The 22369-nt window shown below is 31.5% G+C and overlaps 1 protein-coding gene across 1 annotated transcript in view; it reads right to left on the bottom strand.

Moving 5' to 3' along the window:
- Positions 1-340: 340 nt before the first annotated feature.
- Positions 341-22369, bottom strand: part of LOC142322648 (uncharacterized) — a 59867-nt gene continuing 37838 nt past the window's right edge. The window contains exons 2-5 of the mRNA XM_075361726.1: positions 4857-5146; positions 3131-3329; positions 1658-2112; positions 341-385 (exon numbers count right to left, since the gene is read on the bottom strand). Coding sequence (XP_075217841.1) covers positions 341-385; positions 1658-2112; positions 3131-3329; positions 4857-5146 — 989 coding nt within the window. The remainder of the gene's footprint in view (positions 386-1657; positions 2113-3130; positions 3330-4856; positions 5147-22369) is intronic.

The following is a 22369-nucleotide window of genomic DNA, read 5'->3' as shown; positions in this document are numbered from 1 at the left end:
AGTTATTGTATTCTTTCTTATAAATAAAAATAAGTTGGTTTGTAAAAATGATTCTACAGATCTATTTTAATGATGTATATAGTTTTGATTCAAAATTTAAAAAAGTAGTATAATAAAATTAAATGTCTCATCAATCTTATTTAGCTAAATTAATACAGAATTTTACATACGTGACTCATTTGGTTATTATGAACAAACTTCGATGATATTTCTTCATCAAAATAAGGTTCCTCCTTTACATGAAATTCTTGAGCTTGCTCTGATATCTGAAAAATGATATTACAAAATGATAAACACAAATGAAAATACATACAAATTATTTATTAAAATGTTTAGAAAATTATAATAAATCAAGTACAGTTAGTATCATAAAATTCTGGCAAGCCTATAAAAATTCACTACAAGTGAAATTAGTTGCAATTCAGCTTGAATTAGTTGAATGCTATCTACAATCTATTAGGCTGTTTTGATTAGATACCAAACTAGGCAGCACCGCTTGTGATGACTTCTGGCGGCCCTTAATAGTAACTAGAAGATACTCTTGGAGCTTGACTTCATCTTTTTAAAAAGTGTCAATACAGAAGTCAAATCTGGCAGTCAAAGAAAGTGGAGACATCAGATAGTTGCTCCAGACAACAACTGCCAAACCTTTAGTAGTTAAGATAGCTGTGACTAATCATTTTTATACTACAGTTAGATTATACTGTTATACTATAATGATATATTTTATGTACCTTTATCTATTAATCAATACATTTCATTTCAAGTCAATGTACTGTTCCAGTACATATTTTCTTTTCATTTGATATCATATTTAAAATCAAAATTATAATCGACTAGCTGTTATCTGTAATATTATTAACCAGAGGTAAATGAAATTTCATTTATTAATGATAACTAATTTCCATATTTATATTTTTTCATTTTTACATTTATTATTATTTATTTTTAACTAACTTAAAATAAGGAGGAAGTTCTCAATTTGATCCGTACATATATATATGTGGCTTTTTTACATTCAAATCTTCAGTTTCATACAATTTCAGTGGTTCCTCTGGTAATCATAATATTAGTTTTTTCAGATAACTTTGTTAGAAAATTTTTTAAACAGAAATTATACACTATAAATAGACAATTATAAGGTATATTTCCTTTTTTGTTATTATTGCATTATTGACTAATTTGTTATAACATAATAATATATAGCCGAATGTAATTCTGATTTTCTACTTTCATGTGAAAATTCAAGAAAATTAGTTGAAAAAATCAAAGATAAAGAAGAAATAATGTATTTTTTTATTTCTAGGAATATCTTTCATCATCATTAGTAGAATCTTCATGTCATTTTCGTACTTTTATCAAATTACTTTTTTCTACCTTCGCATTTCTTGAAAATGACTTGTTTCAAATGAACAGCATATTAGTTGACCTACCATATTTTAAACAAAAATAAAATTAAAAAGATGTTAAACAAAATAAACTTAAAAAATTAACTTTAAAAATAAAACTGACAAAAAATAATACTCTTATTATTATTATTCTTTAAATTCTAATTTTTTAAGTCAATCTCAAATTAAGGGTTATTAAGGTTGTATTTTTTTAATTATGCAACTTTAATAATTATGTAACTAATCATTTCATAAATAAAATCACTTACTTTTTCAGTCGTGTGAGCTGCTGAATGGTGGGAAGGACTTGGAATCTTTCTATTTTTTATATGTGGACCTGAAGCTACATCAGATGATGATGAATCAGTGGAGGATATTGTACTAGAACAATTTATAATATGACTACCAGTATCTGGTGTCGGTATGGATGAATTATTAACAGTAGATTGAGGATTGCATGAAGGCGATATGACAGCTGTAGCAGAAGTTCGACCAGCAGGCATTATACCTGATGAACGATAAGGTGTATGAGCATTTACTGAGGAAACAGGAGTTGATGAGTGTTGTGGCTGCTGGTTATTCATCTGTGCCTTTGAATTCTTGAACGATTTCCTTTTTCTTTGTCGACGACTATTTCCAGTAGTAACATCAGAGTTATTAGATGAAGCATGTGAATCTTCATCATGCGCATGTGATGAACTTCCAGTAGTAGGACCAGCTAAACCTGAAACAATATCAATTCCTTGGTCAGATAAAATAATAAATAAGAACTTTATTTAAATAACCTGTTTTCACATCGTTACACTGCATCATGGTTCATTTATTAAACTAATTTTTCTAGTATTCAGTGTAAAAATTGTTACAAAATCCATTAAATATTAGGACTGCCTTTTATTTAACTAATGTGAATGTGCATATGTACATAAATATATATATTTACATCAATTATATGTACGTAAAGTATGCTTAATACAGATGTATATAAAATTACAAGCATATTAAATATAAAAAATATTAAATCATCTTTGTATAGTATAATATAAGAGCGCACCCAAAGCCATTATTTAATAATTGGGTATCATTTTGTCATTCATCATTTTTAATTAATTTAAAACACAGAATACAAGAAAGTATATGCACGACACAAGTTAAGGTTTAACAATCATTTTCTTGCCAACTGTTTTGCGCTATTTGCTTGTTAGTACAATATTTCCAAAAATGCAGTAAATATCCAGAGATGTGTAAGATGGGAACCCCAATTGCAGTTTTTTAATCTGAAAGCAAGTAATTTATACATTTTTAATAAATTTAATCTTACTGTCATACTTACTTACTGTGGCATGTCTTACTTCGTCATTCTTTATTACGTTATTCAATAAATCAAATTACATAATTTGCTTTTAATTCTCATGAAATTAAGAGCTCTTAGTGTGTAATGGAAGGAATAGAAAAGGTACTTATCCATTTGTTCATAAAATTAAGATAATGTTCTTAGACCAGTCTTATTTTGAGTCACTGTGTAAACTAACTTTATTTGATAGAAGAGATCACTAATTTTAATTTTTCACTTTCATTAAACAAAAAACTACACTGCTAAATAACATTTTTGAAACATGAGATATGAGACATTATTTAATTATTTTTAAAAAACTAGAAAAATACAACTTTTCATAAAATATATTCAATTTAATAAAAATATCAATTCATTTAATATTTATATGACTCAATAAGCACATTTTAACCTTTTATCTGGAGAGCTTCAGCAGCTTTTAGAAGTTGTGGTAGTTTATCCTGAGAAACATTGACTTCACCCCTATACATAAAATCAACCAAAGCTTGTATCTCCCAGAAGCACAAATCTTTCATAAGAACTATTGGATGCTGACATGGATTTTGACTCAACAATTCTTCAAAGTATGTTGAACATGCAGATAACATAACCTAAAATGAAAGTATATAGAAATTAAAATGAATTCAGGAAAAAAAATATAAAATATTATTTCCATCTTTAGTAATTTTTTTGCTATGAATTCTGAAAATTTTAAATTTAAAAAATTTATTTTCAGAAATATTGATAACTTAAAAATTTAATTTAGTTTGTCATCACTGAAAATTGAAGGCTGCTTTGTGTATGGATAAAAATTTCACTGTTATTTTATAACATGTTTACCCTGCGTCTTCCAATCCAGATATATTTTCTTACAGGATGTAAAAAACACAATTCACAATGTTCTGAACTCATTTTTGACATGAGAGATCAGTATGCAAGTACATAATATTTTTATTGCAGTTAACCACAAAAAGTTGAAAACAGTACTTAAGCCACAGAAATCATATTCAACAGAGAAAACATGAAAATAAAAACAAAACAAAGTCCATCAGAAACATTTGAATACATTTTAAACTAATTTGAAATAGGCACTTCAGTTTTACGTAGTAACAATAATAAATGTGGCAATATTTTACAAAATCATTTTATGAATTGACTGTTTATTATTCAATTATAAATTCACATATACACATGTCATCAATATAAATATTAATGTCATAATAATTTAGTTGACTTGTATTACATTTTTAATTGTGGTTTGATTTCACAAAAATAACCTATTTAAAAAAAAATTAATTTTTTCGTAATAAAAGCAGCATCACCTGACAAAAATCAATTAAAGCAGTGCAAGAAGCTAGTTTTTTAAATATATTTTAAAAATAGTGAAATCATAATAAATATAACCAACCCACCACTGAAAGGGCCAGTTAACATTTATCAGAATGATAATTACAATTTCTCTAATTTTAAATTATTGTTTTTTTGTGATCATGATGGCAATTTTTTTTTCTGCATTACGGGTGGCGTTACTTTTGATGAAATATTACTATGTCTTTCAGTTATTTTTCTTAGGCCATTGTTTTCTTTGGTCACCACAATAAACAAAACTTTGTTTAAAATTTGAAGGCAAACAATACATGGTTCTCCATAACTATCTAGGTCTATAACCAGCAATATAGAATATTTTTTGAACTGAATAGCAGATAAGAGATTCTAAGCTTAATCTGTTGGGTGATTTAGATGAGCGACAGATGAGGTGGGATAAAACAGTGATCAATAGAAAAAATAACCTAGAATATTATTAATTATGACTTTAATTTTTAGCTATTTTCCGACTGAAATGACTATAAATGGCAAGAAACAAGAATAAATAAGATTTTATTAGGGTTCAATTAACAGATAAAAAACTCTAATGATATAATGTCAATAATATAAAATAATATTCATAAATTTGTTTCTTACTTAGCTCTTTACATTTTCTGGTAATATACAGAGTTCAATAAAGACATTGCAAAGTAATACCCAGCACAATGCAGACCGAGTAGATGATAACTAAAGATGAAACATGTATAGTGTATTAAAATGCCATTGTACTAAATAAACAGAACATGAAAATATGATAACCAGCTATTACTAACCTTATGACACTTAATACTCTGACCCTCACATGCGAGAGTTACATCAACAAATTGTTCATTATTGAGAAGACTTGGGAAAAATGCTTGCATATTCTTATGATATGAATTCCACCTAAGACATACTTCAGGTGGTTGATCTTCTTGTGACTGAGCTGATAATAAAGAAGGCTGAGGTTGAGGAGAATGCGATGGAGTTGGTCTTGATGCAGTAACCTTCTTCGGCTGAGTTGGTAGTGAGACTGGCGATGAAGGTCCTCCACTCCCAGTAACAGATGGTTGCTGTTGAGGCACTGAAATGAAAAATAATATGAAATGAATTTTTTTAATATATAAATATTATTTACAGCAGATGTATGAGGGCGAGTCAAAAATGATCTACACTTTTGCCATAACACACCTTCAAGGCTGTCTTGCAGCCTTATGTGTGTGTGTGTGCTTTTTGGTACAACAGTGGTCACATGTGCAAAATTTGATCCTGATCTCGTCATTTACCTTCCGGTTATTAAAGTGGAAATATGTCCACTCAGCTAGCAGTTTGCCCAAGGGCAAAGTGATCCAATTTCTCTCATTGGAAGGTGAGAAAGGTGTGAAAATTCATCATAGACTTTTCTCACAATATGGGTACAGTGTTTAATATGTAAAAGAGTTTTTTCATACATAAAGAAGTTCAAAAGTGGCCAGATGAGTGTAACACATGAATAGGGAGTAGGATACCCATCAACCTCCACCACAGATGAAAAGATTCAGCAAGCTCGAGAGATGGTTCTGGTGAACAGGTGAGTTACCATCGATGAGGTAGCGTCTTCTTTGAATATCAGTTGTGGTTCTGCCCATCAAATCACCTTGGCCTTTGTAAAGTCTGTGTGCGATGGGTACCAAGACAGCTTACTGCAGAACACAAGCTCAGACATGTTGATCTTGGTCAACGCTTACTCGATCGCTTCAACAAGGAAGGCGACAAATTTTTGAGCAGAATAATCACTGATGATGAAACAAGTGTTTCATCAAACAAAACGCCAGAGTATAAAGAAGAAACACCTGATATCTAAAATAAAGAAAAGATTCTAGACTGTGCCATTGGTGCAAAAGGTTATGCTAACCATTTTTTAGAATGCAAAGGGCCTATACTAGAACTTTTCATGGAAAAGGGAACAATGACCAACAGCACGAGTTACAGAGAAATGTAGGAAAACAAACTGAAGCCAGCAATTCACATCAAACACCAAGGCCTATTATCAAAGAAAGAGTTGTTGCTGCATGACAATGCCTGCCCACACACAGCTCCCCACATCGTTTAAACTATCAACAAGTTGAATTCTGAGGTACTGGAATACCCTCCCTACAGCCCAGATCATGTTCCCTCCAACCTGCATCTGTTTGGGCTGCTCAAGGATGCTTTGCAAGGTTGACAATTTTCCACAGACTTAAGACATGCCGGAAGCAGTGTAAAGAGTGAAAGTAAAGAGAACTAACTTGGTTTTAATACAAACCAATAATGAAATATATTTCAGTGCATTGAGGATTAAAAAATTTGGTTTTTAAGACCAACTGTAGCACAGGATAAAAATAAAATGGGAAATCAAGGTCCATGAGAAATTAGACTGAAAGAAAACACTGTAACATATTATGTTACTATTAAAGGATAACTGAAAAAATAAAGTAATGGACAAAACCAATCCTGCATGACCAAAATTTGGCTGTAGATCGTATAAGATAAAATAAATTCTTCAAATACATATGGTTGGTTGCTTAGAAAAACTATCTTTTACACTGAAGGTCCTGGATTTTATTTCCAGTTTGGAGTAGGAATGTTCATTATATATAATGAACTCAATTCATTATATATAACATTTTAAGTTCTTTAATAGTGGTCACTCAAAATAAAAATTCCATAGACAATGCTTTTAAAGCACAGAAAATATTAAAATCTTATCATAGCTAGGAAAAGCAGTTATATGATATTATTAGTTTAAAAGATAATATTTTACTAGAGTAATGCAGAATCTTTAGCTCTGAGAGATTTTGTTACAATTGTTGCTCACATGCTGAAGCAGTCATAAATCAATCCAAGTACTGAAAATAAAGAAGAAAATATTTATTTAACGTAAGCTAAATTAGATTTTTACAAAATCACTTTAAAAAAATAATTTTTCTTTTTTTCTAAATGTTGTTATTAAAACTGTATACCTCAAAAATGGTCTCCTATTAAATAAAGAAAAACAAATCAGCATTTAACCTCCCATTTTAGAATTATTGACTGGTTTTTTAGACAGAATGTAGAGATATCTTGCTACAAAATGGATACAACAAAACAATCGTGAAAATTAGTCTTAACGAATTAGTATAAAAGTTGCTAAAAATTATATTAATTCTTCTTAGTAATCATCCTATAATAACTGTTCAAATCAGAAAACATTAAATATTATTTTTCAATAAATGAGGAATGGGAGCCCCAGAGAGAATTATAAAATATATCAAATTTTAGACTTTAAGTTAGTAATAGTTATCGCCATTTTTTATTAAAATAAGAACAGTATTAGAATTGGAACCAAAGGACAGATACAAAAAAACTCGACTGATTAACAAAAGAAGAAACTGTCTTAAAAAAGTTAATTAATTAGATATTAAAATTATATAGAAAAGTGTTTTAAAATTAATAATAATAATAATTAACAAGATATGTTTAGGTTAATTGCCATTTACGAGATAATGCCCTTTCTTTTTCCTGTTTAGCCTCCGGTAACTACCGTTTAGATAATTCTTCAGAGGCTGAATGAGGATGATATGTACGAGTGTAAATGAAGTGTACTCTTGTACATTCTCAGTTCGACCATTCCTCAGATGTGTGGTTAATTGAAACCCAACCACCAATGAACACCGGTATCCACGATATAGTACGAGATAATGCCGAAAAAACAATTTCTAACTAATACTAGTTGGTTTATCATGAATTGTACATTTTTATCACAAATATTACCTGTAAATATTTACCCTTGATGAAAAACTATAGTTCGTTTTTCCAAGAAAAAAGTAAATTTTTAAGTTTCCTTTTATATGCCACGAGAAAATGGTAAAAACCCGAAATCTGCAATTTTTCATGATTTTTTCCTCAAATCGCTATCTAAAAAAACGGGACTGCTCTTTCACAATAAATGTATCTATAATATAAATACACAGTACCTTTTTCTTTGTTGGAAGGGAGAGGGAAAACAACTTTTAATTTTGTATCTCTGAAATTTTTTCTAAAAATTCAAGAAATTTAAGATAGTACAAAAATTTATACATTAGCAGTATTATCTCAAATTTCATCTGCGAAAAGGTGTACAAATTTCGTTTTCAAATTCAGTTCCTTCTTCAATCTAACTTTTTAAATACACTTTTCTACAATGTCCCGCGAATGGACAATCAAAATTCAAGGATTATCAACAAGAAAATATTTCAGAATGGCAAGAATTTTATATTCTTGCCATGAAAATAAATATATTTATTTTCAAAGTTTGAAAAGCAAACTTTGATTTTCAAACCTACGCACTTTACATTTTACGCAATGTATCACACAAGTGATGTACCGTACATCACTGGAAATTACTTTCCAGTGTATGCTAATTTTCGAGGATCTGCTTCTGAATATTGGTAGGGCAATAACACTTCATTAACAGACGTTTGGTAATTTTTAATTAATTTGTGCGACAAACAAATACATAAAAGACATGAATTAATTCATATTCACTGAACAAAAATAACCCAATTTTATCGGTAGTAACACCAAAAACTGAAAACAGAAACTGAAACCGAAAAACTGCTAATTATTCAGAACTTGAAATTATTTTTTCTTAAAATTCAACAACACCCTTCAGTTTGGCTGTGATCCATTTAATAGAAACGTATGGCGGAAGTACATAACTGAAGAAAAATATATGCTAGTTTCAAGTAGCGCTATATATTACGTAACCGTGTAACGCTGTACAGAGTGATTCACGTAGTGTTACCGGCGCTTTTTGAGCTCATTCTACTAGCGAAAATAATGAAAAACGTTCATATAAACATGGGTCTGGAAACGCTCAGTTAGCGAGTTAGAGCTGGCGTAAGATTTCGCTGTAGTCTTGGGGAAAGAGTGAAATAAGACCATACTGAAATTCTTGGAACCCAAATTAAAGGATAGGATAAACTTAATGGTTTCTCATGGTTTTTGATCTGCCAAATTGAATAGAAAAGGTTCCAGAACCGTATCTTCAATATTTTTCGTAATACCCGACATAAAAAGGAAACATTTGTTGTCTAAAAACATGTTTTTTTACGTTTGTAATACAAAAACTTTATTAATGACTAATAAATGCATAAAATAACCTAATAAAAAAAGGAATACAAGTTCAAGAAATCTGATTTTATTACTAACGCTAACTGTAAATAATTGAAGGGATTACGCGTACAAAGCATGTTTGCTGTTCTACAAAGTGTAATGATACAAAAAAATAGTGCTGTATTAAAGATAAAAATAAAATTAAAAAATTAGTAAAATAAAAACCATTACTAATCTTTTTTAGACAAAGTTTATGAATCCATCTCGAATTCACTGGCAAATTTAAAATTTGAGAAAGTATGATTTCGTAAGTTAGTGACACAGAATCAGCTGGTCAAAACGCATTTTAGACGTGTCATCAGCGCACTGCATGTTCTGCGTTATTGCTGTTAATTTTTTCCAGTACTGTGTAGTTAATTGTGTGTGTGTTTGTTTGTTTGGTGTCACACTGCAGCAATGCCTTTGTTTGTTATTTACGACTGAAGAATACGCAGACATGATATTTATCTTGGGGGTTTGTGATAGAAATACAACTGCTGCAGGATATCAAAGACGTCTTCCTAACCGCAGAGTTCCAAATCCTAAAACAATTAGTGAAGCATTCCATACGCTACGAGAAATGGGTAGACTTCCGAGCATTAGCAGTCATCGCGACCGTTCTGTCCATCATCATGATGGACAGAGCATATCATGCCCATAATGATAAAACCATTATCGAGCCAACTCAACGCTGTCCGGGTGTTGGTACACGACGCCTTTCCCGGCAGTTCGGATTTTCCCAGTCTATGGTGTGGAGGACACTTCGTAACAAATGTCCTTACCATAATCAACGAGTACGAGTTCTTCAACCAAGAGGTCCTCCTCTTCGTTTGTAATATTGCAATTGGTTGAATACAAACCGCCTATTGCACAGGTTAATTTCATTCATTGACGAGGCTCAATTTACTGGGGACAGCATCAATAACAACGAACACACTTGGGCAGAAGTCGATTTACACACGACAATAGAACGTAATTGCAGCACCGATTTAGCATCAACATGTGGTTTGGTCTAGTTTACCATCAGCTGACTGGACCATTCATTCTTCCAGGACGTCTAAATTCATAAAGTAAATGGACATTTACTTGGTATTCCTTAAGGAACAATTGCCGCTGTTATTAGATGTTCCACTAAAATCAAGATAACTCGTGTATTTTCAGCACGATGGTACGCCTTCCCGTTTTTCACGTGTCATATCGGCATACTTAAATGAGCAATTACCAACCGACCGGGTTGGTCTAGTGGTGAACGCGTCTTTGCAATTAAGCTGATTTCGGAGTCGAGAGTTCCAACGTTCAAATCCTAGTAAAGGCAGTTACTTTTAAACGGATTTGAATACTAGATCGTGGATATCCGTGTTCTTTGGTAGTTGGGTTTCAATTAACCACACGTCTCAGAAATGGTCGACTTGAGACTCTAAAAGACTACACTTCACTTACACTCATACATATCATCCTCATTCATCCTCTAAAGTTAATACCTGACGGTAATTTCCGGAGACTAAAGAGGAAAAAAAATGAGCAATTACCAGATGGCTTGGCCGCGGTGGGCCACATTCCTGGCCCCCAAGATCACCTGATCTAACAATGTTAGATTTTTGGGTGTGGGTTTGGATGAAAAGTATTGTGTGTAAGAGAAACGCATTAAGGACTTGTTGCTCGTATTACAGATGCCGCTGCACAAATTAAGGAAAGTCGTGCAGAATTGATAAGAGCAACGCTAGCAATCCGAAAGTGTACAGTCAAATGTGCTGAAGTAGGACAGATTTTTGAAAACTTACTGTAAATTTTATTAAGTGTATCAATTATATTTTTATTCTTTTAAAGTAGCATCAGTTGTATGTTAACTTCATTTTCTGTGGTTGATAACATTTAAAAGTTTTCATACGGTAAGTGTTAATAATAAAATCAAATTTCTTGAACCTGAATTTGTTTTTTATTGGGCTAGTTTACATTAATTTTTTCAGAATTAAATTCTCTTCAAGTTCTGATAATTAGTTTTATGTATTTATTCGTCATTTAACAACCTTTTTGTATTACAAACGTAAAAAAAAAACGTGTTTTTATACAAGAAATATTTCCGTTTTACGTCGGATATTATGAAAACTACAGGGTATTATGTTCTGGAACCTGTTTTATTCAGTTTGAAAGGTCAAAAACCATAAGAAATCAAGTTTATCCCTTAATTTGGATTCCTAGAATTTCAGTATGGTCTTATCTCACTTTTTGCCCAACAATAAGGCGAAATCTTTGGTCAGCCGTAACTCGTTAACGGAGCGTTTCCGGACCCATGTTTATGAAGGTTTTTCATTATTTTCACTAGTAGAATGAGATCAGAAAGCGCCGGTACTACGAGAATCACTTTGGATAGAATCTGATAACTTTACTAAAAAATATTCCATGAAGTAGGGCTTTTCTGTAGTCGAGTCATTTTTAATGCGTTCTCTGACAGTTTAAAAAGTAGTTTAAAAAATGAATGAAATGATACGTGAAAAAAGATACCAGACTTGCTGGGAATTGAACCCGACACCAGTTGATCTATCGTTAACGAATTAGAGATGCGATGACAAGTGGGGTCGATGTAAGACAAATCTCCACGCGTCACTAAGCGGAGTAAACATGCTGGTAGAAATCGCTTAGTTACTGTTTATGGTTAGCCTCTGTAACTGGTTATTAGATAATACGACATTAGATGATGTACTATATAACCCGATTGTTTTAGTAATTTCTGACATTTTTTGATACTTTGTGTTCATATATAGAAAATGTCAATTTCACACAGTTATAATGCTGAATTAGTTTTTGGATATCGTATCAACTGGATATTGTTGTGATCAAGCAAAGTGAAGTTTTTGAAGTACTTTTTCGCGTATGCATTTTTAAAAAGGGATCATATTACTAAACATCAATAATCGTTGAGAGTGAAAATGAAGAGAGCACATTGTCAACCAGTGCCAAAACCGTGAAGACGCATGAAAATCGAAAACATACTAACAGCTATTTGGATTTGGGTTTACGTCGAAAGAAATCAATGACGAAGACAGGCCACAATATGTGTGTATGAAAGTTTCGGCACCAGCAAAGTTGAAAAACTATTTAGAAACCGGCTTATTTAGTAAATCTTATTACTACTTTAGCAAGAAACTAAAAGAGTTAAATTAACCAAAGGAAGTTTATATAAACAGGCATCATTACCAAGCAAAGTAGAATAGCAAAGTGAATCGCAAAGTGCAGAAAGCTCCATACAATCGCAGTACTCATTTACCGGCTGCTGTAGATATTAAAAATCATAATGATCAGAGAGTCTACTGCGAAGCTAATTTCAAAAGTGCCTTTGTCCAACAACACCATCAGCCTCAGAATGGCTCATAGCGGAGAACCTCAACGATCAAATTTATATTTTTCTTAAAGAATATGAACACGGGTAATCAGAACAATTTCTTTTCTTTTAATTGAATAATTAAAGGAAAGAAATTTAGTTTGCTCCTGAATGAAGCCACAGATGGTGTTAGTGGTGGTGATGATGATGAAGTTTACTTGATTAACTATGTTCGGTTTATAGATGGCAATAACATTGTAGGATAAAGTGTTCTTCTCTGTAGAATCGACTCTTCTGTAAAAGTATCAATGATAGTGAAAAAAATGAAGACTTGTTCGAGATCTCTGATACTTTTTATCCGAAAACAGTTTGGAGTGGACTAAGTGCGTTGATGTCTGTACTGATGCTGCTCGTTCTGTCAGGTAGTTAGAAAGATTGCATGCTTTTATTCGAAGCAAAGCCCCTGATGCATTGTGGACCCACTGCGACCTTCACAGGGAAGCAATCGCGTCAAAATACCTGAATCCTACATTGAATCAGTTCTTAGAATATGTAGGGAATTTAGTAAACTTTATAAAACCTCGGCCGTTGAAGGCAAGATTTACAAAAAAAAAAAACTATGTTCGGATATGGGACTCGGAAACACATGTCTGTTGTACTACAGCATTTTGCGATGGCTTTCTAGTGGTAATGTACGTTTGAACTGTTTGAACTTTTCTCGTAAGTTTGAACTGCAGCAAGAAATTTATATTTTTCTTAAAGAATATGAACACGAGTAGTACACAGAACAATTTGTGAACGAAGAATTTTTAGTAAAACTAGCATATTTATGAAACAATTCTTAAAAACTGGATGCTCTGGATTTCTCCCTACAGAAAAGCAACATGTATCTTTTAAAGTCGATCGAAAAAATGTTAGCTTTTATAAAAAAGTAAACCTATGGAAAAGAAAAATGAATGAAGGCGGAGACAGAGAATGATTCTGCTTGTTGCAACAATTTTTAAGTTCCAATGGTGTTGATTTCTCTCGAGATATGAAATCCATTTTTGGTGAACAATTATCGTAATTTTTACTTTGAAAAATTTTCAAAATGATAATATCGATAGATTTACATGAATTTAAGATCAATTTAATGTTACTGCTCCATCTGAATTAACTGCTGCAAAAGAAAAGGATCTAATTGAGTTTTCTTGTGACAATACGTTGTAAACAAGATTTAGCAGCACTGGATTAACGGAATGAATTTGCATTATCAGTAAAAGATGAATATCCACTACTAAGTGGTAAAACTCAGAGAATTTTAATTCTATTTGCAATTTCTTATTTTTGCGATGCTGGATTTTCAACAGTTGTGATAAAATCTAAGTATCGCGCGAAAACCAACATGGAGAAGGAAATGAGGGTGATTGTGTCCAGTTTAATTTCACGATTTGAGAAAATTGCAGCGATCATCAGGCTCATTAATCCCACTAATTATAATTAGTTGAATTTGTTCAGTTACATTTTTTGTGAGATCTAAAATGAGTTTATTTTTATCTAACCCTTGAAAAACATTTGGCTATTTCGCAAAAGTATACTTGTTCGTTTCTGACATAGGACGCCTTGAGAAAGTCTGGATTCAGTAAGGGCGTCGTGAATCGACGCCCTTACTGAATCAGTAGATTAGATAATTATAGCACGGATGTCTGTCTACAAGATAGCCATTCAAAATATGTGGATTTTTAAACAGGAACTAACATCTGGACCTTTCTTTCATGTTCTATATGTCATTTTATAACTTTTCGTGTAGTTTATAACTGACCGACTAAGGTTTTACGTTTCTAAAGAATTTAATTATTTTTTTCAGAGCAAAAGGTTCCGACTATTCTGCTGCATTTTTCCTACTTGTTAGATCACTCTAGTTTTCCAAAACTTTATTTTCAGCTGATGACTATGGATAGGTTAGAAGGGGGACACTTGGAGACCCTTAAATTATTATTATTATCACAACAGTTAAACTAAATCAGATGAATTATAAAATAATAAGTGAACAATGAAAGAATTCATATAGTTACTACATGATGAGGCATCAAAGACCATATAAACTATATAATTAGCTTTATCTTTTAATATCAATTTACATCCATTTAAAAGATTTATTTAATAAATAGATAACAAATAAAAAGTATCTAATCGTAATATTGTTCATAATACCATTAACCTGACAAAGATATAGTAGCATCATTTACCATTAAACAAAAAAATAGCTTAATAAATAAACATGTTAAATTTGCTAAAACATATTTAAAGTTTAAGTATTTGGATCGTGCAACTTACTTATTCTTTCACCTAAATTATGAGTACTATTTCTTTTTTCATTTATACCAGTCAAATTGGGAATTTTTATGTTACGTAATAAATATATTAGGTGAATATTCATTGAAACCAGCTAATTAAAATACCAGTAATAGGACTACCCTTTATTTTCATCTCCCTAATTATAGATTATTTGTAAACAACTTCGACGTGAAATAGAACCTTTATTAAAAACTTAAACCTTTAAATTTGTGTGTGTGTGTGTGTGTGTGTGTGTGTGTGTGTGTGTGTGTGTGTATGTATATATATATATACATACACACACGCAGGTGTCGGGAAGTGCTAACCAAACTTGAAGTACTGATTCAGCACATATAAACAGAATGTTTACTGAACAAATGACTATCTTGGTTCCTTTTTCCCTTTAAACGTTTCTTTTTCAAACGTTTAAAAATCTTGACTGTATCTTCATTAATCTTAATCTTAATCTTAATTATAATCTTAATCTTAATTCTTAATCTTAATAATCTTCATTATTAAGTAATGAAGGCATAATCATTTGCTGGCAAATACATTTCAAAAGAAAGTTATATATTAATAAATAAAAAAAATCCTTTTCGGCACGTCGGACGGTGGAAGTAGATTTCACCGGTGCTAAGTAGGGGATAAAAAAGATCTGCACCTTAAAGTTAAGAAAAACTTCAAATTTACTCAGTACGACAATGGTTGCATGGGAAAAAGTTTCACACGTTTAGCATACGACAAGCCCCATCTTCGTACAATTCCAGCAACATTTTGGTTATCCCTTGCCGTAAGGGTTGGCCATATCAAAAATTGTTTTAGACAAATAATATAGGTAATAAATAAAATAGGTAATAATAAATATAGGTAATGTTTAGAGGACTAACGACCACTTTAAATCGATTCGATACTATGCCAATTAAGGGAGGTATGATTTTTTTTGTCTTTGACATCTCATTTTTTGGGGTAGGTGACATAAAAAAAAATTACTTAGATAAGTTTTAGGCTCTTATCTAAAGAATAGTAGGAACTTTAAACGAATTCGATATTTTACTTAATAAGAAAGTTATAGCGATATTTTGTTTTTTCGATAAAGCCCCCCTATTTCCACCCCCGTAGTCCGATTTTGTCCATTAACGAACACGACCGAGATTTTGGGCCATTATATTTTATGTATTAATTTGAAAATGATTGGCGCAAAATTACGGCAGTTATCGTGTCCACAAGAAAGGGAAATATATATATATATATATAAACTTTTGAATTGACGGTGATTTTGGGGTCTGGGGGATGTGAAACGCGAAGATATGTTCGTAATTTTCCGGAAATCGAATCATGGTATCCATTACAATAGGTAGCTTTTTTATGAAATCTATCTAAAATAAGATTAGTGAAGCTTAATGGAAGAACGCAAGACAAAGTTCGTTAAGAAATTACCAGAGCTAGAACCTGTCAAATTAAAAAAATATAGAAAAAGATTTAGGCTGTTTTACTGGGGGAAAAACGATTTTATTACAATTATTACACAATTTATAGAATATAACCTTTTAAAGTTTTATATATAATATATATATATTTTTTACGTAAAGGAGAGAAAAAATTCCTTTAGATATTTTTAAAGATAGCAATAAGGCATGAGTATGATTTACCTGTAAGGACTGTAGAATGTAAGAACTACAATATATTATTTGAACGATCATTAAAATATCTCTGAATGAAATAAAACAGAAGAACAAACGAAGGGCGAAGGATCATGGCCTCATCTACTACCAATAACCTTGGTCATCTACATCTTTATTTTTATAATCGTCACAAAAGCGCGCCTAATATAAAATCTGATGCATTCTAGAAACGATTTAAAAATATTTACTTTATATATGGTATAAATAAAAAAAATGTATTACGGCTACTGAAGGCGGTTTACAAAAATTATATTCATTTAATATTTAGTTGATTTAAGACTAAATCCATTTTCATGAAATTTCCAGTAGTTGTCCATGAAAAGCATCCTGGGAATTTTAACTAGTTAATTTTCTATTTCTTCCCTAGGACTATTTCATACAACAATACATTTTAAATAAGCTCATGGACAGTCTTTTACTGTCACCTATTTAGCACAAAATTAATTAGCAAAAAATAGAATTAAACAAAAAACTCAAAATTTATTGAAAAACCTTTGTAAATCATGTTTGTTCATCGCTTTCATTTCTCTTTTATACTTCGTAAGTATAATATTTATTTAGATTCATGTAATTTATAAAAACGGTTTATTTAGATTAATATTTGCGTTTTTCATTACTATCTGTTTGTTTAAGTCCATAAAATCTAATCTGAAATATAATACGAGTCGATAACAAGCATTCAGTCTTTATCAATAGTGGAAACAGAAACAGCTGGAACGTCGATAACTGTTTTCTATTTGTCAATCTATTAATCTGTATTTTGACACCAGTTGAACTACTTTGTATGTTAGTTTAATATCTTTCCTTTGCGACCGACGATAATTTTTTATTTTGTTTTGTTTTTAGAAAACTTACTTCTCTTCGTTATGTTTATATAATAAATATATGGAGAAATTTGACGACTTATCGTAAAGCCAAGAGTGTCGTTCGTAATAGATACTTTTTTCCTGTTTAGCCTCCGGTAATTACCGTTCAGATATTACTTCAGAGGATGAATGAGGATGATATGTATGAGTGTAAATGAAGTGTAGTCTTCTACAGTCTCAGTTCGACCGTTCCTGAGATGTGTGGTTAATTGAAACCCAACCGCCAAAGAACACCGGTATCCACGATCTAGTATTCAAATCCGTATAAAAATAACTGACTTTACTAGGACTTTAACGCTGGAGCTCTCGACTTCCAAATCAGCTGCTTTGGGAAGACGCGTTCACCGCTAGACCAACCCGGTGGGTTCGTAATAGATACTAGGGCTAGAGTAGAATAACCATAAACATCGTATAAATATTTTATTTTTTTGAAAAGAAAAAAATTAAATACCAGAAAGAAACATATATGAACCACATAATGTAAACATCTCATCCCTGTTTATATTTATGTAGTATTTTGCGGCGACAAAACGTTAAAAAATATTTCCCTCTTATCACAGCTGTAGGTTTTTTTTATGGATTGTTCCTCAAAATATTTTCCATACTACGTAGCTTAAAAAATATGTGTTCAATACCGATGGTTGAACGACAGGATGGTTAAATCTTTTATTCCTTCTTTGGCTAAACAAATTTACGTGAACACGAAAAGTCTATTAGTATTTTAGAAATGAGGGTTTTCTTGGAAGAAACTACCGTTCAGAAATTTCTCAGGCATAACTTGCGGGCCTAGCGTATTCCAACCAGTTCTTATTATTCTTTTCAGAAATCTGCTCCTAACGAAGTATCCCCACGGCCATTTTCGTACGAGTTGAAAAGTTTTGCAATCAGTAAAAAATCATCAGTGTGAAATACACCGCACCAGTAAAAAAACTGATAAACCAGTAACTGATTTATCAGTAAGAACTGATAAAGCTCTTAGACCTTGAAAAGCAGTTAATAAGTTCATAGGAAACCGGTTACATTATCGATTTTAATTTTACGATTGAAGTAAATGTTTAAAAATAGTAGGAATAATTTCGGAACAAGATAAAACGAATATGTCTTACAAAGGGTTTCTAACTGACCTTCAATCGTTACCACGATTTTAAGAAGAATGTAGATAATAAAATCATAAATGGTCATCGAGTCAGACAATCTGGACTTAGTTCTAACTGACTTCATCTGTTCAAAAAACTGCAGTATTAACTGGGGAAATATTCACAAATTTTCTCGAACTGGAAAATTGCCAAGTCGTGTTTAACAAGATTTACGAGAAAGGATTCTGACAAGGACGTTTTAAAGTTCGGTTATAACCGCATCAAGCGCCGCATCAAGTTGGTAGCGACTAAAGAAAAGTAGGCAAAGGCAAGTTCAATTTAATTGTAAAATTTCGTATTAAAAATTTGCATAAACAAACTGTCTGTACTTTCATGATTGCAGTCTTCCCGTTATATTCATCAAAGGCTGCACAAAATATCACGGTATATTATATTTTACGGAAATATTTTTTGAAATATTCTAATGCCTAGCTTATAAAGGCCATGGCGGCTACGGTAATAAAATTGTTATTTTTATTTAATATCTTGTATAATTTTTTTTCAAAATATTTAACAGAGGTAACCAATATACTCTTTTAAATTAATTATCTGTTTAATTTTTGGAGATTTATCTAAAACCTGTTTTAGATCGGGCACTTATTCGGAAAACCACTGGCAACCAATATTAACATCGAAATAAAAATGAATACTTTAAGGGCGATCGGTAGTACACAAAAATCTCTCGTTTTTTGCGCAGATTTGGGGATGTAAGGCAGCATACATCTTAAGTAAGATTTAATAGAAATTCTGACAACCGATGTTTCCGAAATTCCGCACCGACTAACTAGACATAAGAAACTCCTCACTGCAACCCAAATTAGGAAATTTTGTGGGACACGAACTAAGCATTGTTTACCCGAGCTATCCCTCACTCGAATCGCTGTATGTCTTGCGTGTGAGAAATCCCATGTAAGTAATACTGTGATAATACCATATTACTTACAATAAATAATAACTACTGTAATTTATAAAAATTAAATAAATTATATTTAAAAAAGTTTAGATTAGAACCTACATCTACCTATTTGTTTTTTTTTTTAATAATTTGGAACTCTTTATAATTGTGTTGAAATTCACTCCTTGAGACGACCTTTTTCTGTCCCACTCCACACTTCAGCTCTATATTTTTTAATATTGCAACGCCAAAACGGTTCATTATTTTTTAATACCTTCATAAAGATAAATTTCCCGCCGTATAAAATCGATACATCGTTGAATCGTTTGCTCGATTCAAAAATTGGCTCGCGGAACTAATTCAGTCGGTTACAACAAACTGAATGAAATGCTATTAAATACCGGATTCTTAAATACTGACGGACAAGGAAAGAGTGGGATCTCCATATTTACTTCAATGACTTGTAGTAGGGTGGGTTTGATCAGTGTGCAATTCGTGTTGTTCTCCACAGGTGCGCACAGCAGGAGATAAAAAGGAATTAAGGAAGTAGGGAGTTCATGCACGCCCGAATTCCTCAGGTATAACAGCCTACTCGGCTATTCCTTCATCTTTACTTCAATTGCTAGTAAAAAGTTGATGTTTATTACATCATATTAAACAGCTGAGTTAGAGCCTTTTCATCAAAGCACACACTTCCAGATAAATAAGCAACTTATAACTACAATTTTTTTTTAATGTGCAATGATCTTAACTAAAAATGCATTTTTCTGAGCGCGTTTAAAAATTTTTAAAGTAAGTGCACGGCTGCAGGCAAAAGTTACGGGTATTTTTGCAATGTTTAATTTTTTTATTTAAATTCCTTAAACGATGGCAGACACTAAAAAATAATACTTTACTTTTGAAAATTTTGATATTATAGTCCGCTTTTCTTTCCGCTTGAATAAATCTGACATCTTACTACACCAAATGTTGTACAGACCTTCAATATATTTTTATTCTAAAATGCCATTGACACTTTAAATATTATTAATTCAAAATAACGATGAATATTATTGTATATCACATTAGTGTTGTATAAAATATTATTCTAAATACTTTATCGATATTTTTGGAGGGAGTCTATATACATAGTCCAGTATATTAGATCTAATATGCTGCTTGTTTTCGTTTTATGAAAAAGCGAAAACAAAAAATGAAATTCGGATTCATAAAAAAATGCATGAAACTATGAAAACTCGTTTAAAACGGGAAGTCAATCGTGAACTTCTAGCATAAATAGTAGTGAGTGGAGTCTCGAAAACTTATGTAATCATACGTGATAAAAATACAAAATTTTATTATTAACATCCCGTTTAAAAAAAAGATACGCATTTTCCAATTAATTTGTTAGGAGAAATAAACCCCTTTGAATTTTCTTATCTGTATTTACATTCATTGAAGTAGATTTTTTATTCGCTTTTCTATAACAAAACAACAAAAAGGAGGTTTTCTGACCTCTACCAGGCGCATCCACAGGTGGCAGATAGGAGAAGGCTCTGCAGATATTTAGGTTAGGTGGGAAATAAAATACCACCCGCGGATCAAAACAAAACCTAAAACCAAATCCCGTCTCCGGATCGGGATGGTTTTTGGTCCATCTGTCTCCATTTTAGGGGCGGCTGTATTTTATACTATAATAGATACCGTAAGGCTAACATTAACAACCTTAGTTTTATTTCTAAAAAGAATTCATTTCTTTTCCACAATTTAATTTAATATCTTGGGCACGATGGAATGTTTTTTGTATAGAACTACTCCAGGAGTAACTCTGTAAAGTAATATTCCAGCGCAAGAAATATTGGGATTGGGCCTAAGGATTCTGGACAACCAAACCGATGTGCAAGAAAGAAAAGTCGGAGTCTCTTGGAAACCCTTCTAAGATAAGAACAAAAAAGAAGCAAATCACTTTGGAACCGTAAATATAAACACGTTTTTAAAAGTCGTCAATTAAAACAGTTTACAGTTTTTTTACTTAACTCAAGAGAATATAAAAATGTTAGTACTACAAGAAACTAAGTTTACAGATGAAAAAATGTTCGAATCGGATGACTATAAAATTTTTAAAGGAAAATTTGGTAACAGAGTTATGAAAAACTGCCCTATTTTGGGAACAGCTTTTGTCATAAATATTTTAAACTCAATAATTGATTTTTACTCGCCAGTTGAATGGTTGTCTTTTTTAAATTTTAAATTTGCAAATAAATATTATATCTTAATTAACTATCACGCTCCAATTAACAATGATAATAAGAAAGATCCAGAAAAGGTGGAAAAAGTTTGAGAGCAATTAGAAGAGGAAGTTGTAAAAAGTACACAAACTAGTTTAAGCAAGCCATATTCATTACTATTTTATCGAGAAATAGCCAGGAATTCTTAGCCGACTGTCATTTCCAGTGTACACCATGAGAATCATGTAACGCACGTGAAAAGTCTAATTTTCTTTAATGTATTTTTTTTTGTTTTACTAGTTTTCTACAATTTTTCATAGTAATGTTATCACCAAGCTTTTATTAATATACTAAAACACAAAAAACTGTATTTAAAAAAATTCTGTGTTTAATTTAATGTATTAAAACGCGTGGGATACAGGAATTATTCATATATTGTGAGATAAGATCAATGTTAATGAACTTCCACAAAAATTTTTCATAACACCGCTTTTTTTTGCTAGTTAGTTCAATCAAAAGCCGACGTTTTGTATACAATCATATACAATTAACCCGCATATCTTACGTCTTCGCATGTCTTCTATGTTTCTTGGAACTTACAGTAAAAGAATGTAAAATCACATTTATTTAACGCACACAGATGTACTCGTACATTCTAGCGAACCTTCAATGCGCATAGCAAGCTTGTGTACTCACATGCCCACACAAATGACTAGAAAGACTGAGACATGCAGTCTTTTTTTTCTTTAAGTA

Source organism: Lycorma delicatula, chromosome 4, assembly GCF_047948215.1.
Source record: "Lycorma delicatula isolate Av1 chromosome 4, ASM4794821v1, whole genome shotgun sequence".
Classification (NCBI taxonomy): domain Eukaryota; kingdom Metazoa; phylum Arthropoda; class Insecta; order Hemiptera; family Fulgoridae; genus Lycorma; species Lycorma delicatula.
The sequence above is the reverse complement of the archived record's forward strand: the minus strand, read 5'-3'. Positions and strand labels throughout refer to the sequence as shown.